Source organism: Neodiprion lecontei, chromosome 7 (genome assembly GCF_021901455.1).
Source record: "Neodiprion lecontei isolate iyNeoLeco1 chromosome 7, iyNeoLeco1.1, whole genome shotgun sequence".
In the NCBI taxonomy this organism is placed as follows: domain Eukaryota; kingdom Metazoa; phylum Arthropoda; class Insecta; order Hymenoptera; family Diprionidae; genus Neodiprion; species Neodiprion lecontei.
In genome coordinates this window covers 14,682,509-14,683,996 of record NC_060266.1, presented here as the reverse complement: position 1 = coordinate 14,683,996, position 1,488 = coordinate 14,682,509, and the positions used below count along the sequence as shown (strand labels likewise).

At 46.2% G+C, this 1,488-nt stretch overlaps 1 protein-coding gene across 1 annotated transcript; it reads right to left on the bottom strand.

The window, feature by feature from the left end:
- Positions 1–230: 230 nt before the first annotated feature.
- LOC124295558 lies at positions 231–1,145 on the bottom strand. The gene has a single exon (XM_046745979.1). The coding sequence runs from the start codon at positions 1,143–1,145 to the stop codon at positions 231–233; it is 915 nt and encodes a 304-aa protein (XP_046601935.1).
- Positions 1,146–1,488: the final 343 nt, after the last annotated feature.

Below are 1,488 nucleotides of genomic sequence, written 5' to 3'. Positions count from 1 at the left end.
AGCACGCTGAATTTTCCTCTCAAGATTTTTAAAGTTACAGCACTGTTCGGTGCTGTGGGTTCTGCGACGTTGCACAGTCTCTTGTTCCGTATATCGTAATGCCCATCCGCTGTTATTTGAAACCCGACACCCGGAGGGCCGCGAGTGCTCGCAGCTGTGTTTTTATTCAGCTGACGTCCAAACACGTCGATGCTCATCTCGTAAATGATTGCAGAGTCGACGAGAATTGGCTAATAAATGATTCCGGCTTCCCGCAATTCTTCCAGAATCGACATAATTTCATTGTTGTGACTTGTATTCCCAGCTGCTTGAGATGCCAGGAGTAAACGAAGACGTTCCACCAGCTCGTTAGCGTCGTCCCAGAAAATATAATCTGTTTTAACACCTTGTCGAGTAACCCAAGCCTGAGGTAGCAGAACACCTTTGCCCGTACCTTTCGACATCTGTGACAACGGTGATACGCCTTTGCCTGACGTAGAAATATTCAGCAGCTCAGCAATTAAATGTTTGAATTTGACGCTCTGAGCGTTTCGGATAGGCTCGGTGGCGCTATAGTACTTTCTGTGAGCATCTGTTGCGAGAAGGATATTTTTGTAATTCTCCCTGTCGTTGCGGGTAACGTGAGCGCTGTTGGGCATCTTTTTAAACAGTAGCTCCAGCAGTCCTTGAGTTTTCGGATAGAGCGTGTTGCCTATGCGAACGGAATCGCGCTCGAAGCTTATCGATGAATCACCAACCATCAGCCCGGCAGTAGAAAGACTCCGTACCCCGTACACGGTATCCAACTCCTGCTGTCTTTGTTCATCGTTGAGCATCTCAAGATATTCATCCTCTGATCTCACCGACGATTCCGTGACGGTTTGATCCTCTTCCTCTGCAGTTGCAAAAGAATCTTCCATTTCGTTCTTCGGCTCATCCTTCGTTTCAGTTTTGAGTTCTTCCTTCACCTCTTCCTTGACAAGTTTCGTGCCTCGAGAAACATTGACTAATTCCTGCAGCGGGGTTACCACAGGTTTGAAGACATCCTTCATTGTTTCCTGCAGCGACTCTTTTCCCGTCTTGAGGATTCTGTGCTTACGACGAATCGCATTACTCGCTTGAGCGATACGATGCAAGACTTCTTTTTCCTTACGAATTTCCTGCATGTTGACACAACTAGTTCTGGAAAGCTACTGTTCCGTCGTCTTCGAAGATCGTGTATTTTATTCTTTCGTCGTGTTTATGAAATTGTCAAAACCTCTCCTATACCGACCATTACCGAGCTCTCTATCCTTATCGATCACTACGAAGACATATTTGTCACCGTTCCAGCACGCCGCACACAAGTCTTTAAACTCTACGTACGACATATCGGTGTTTACATGATCGTTGTACACATGTCTCAGATTCATCTCGTCTTGTTTGAATAAGACCAGCAAGTTGGTGTTGTCACGCACGAGATGCTTAGGGATTCGAGCGTACGTCTGACAAAGATAGAAACAGTCTACG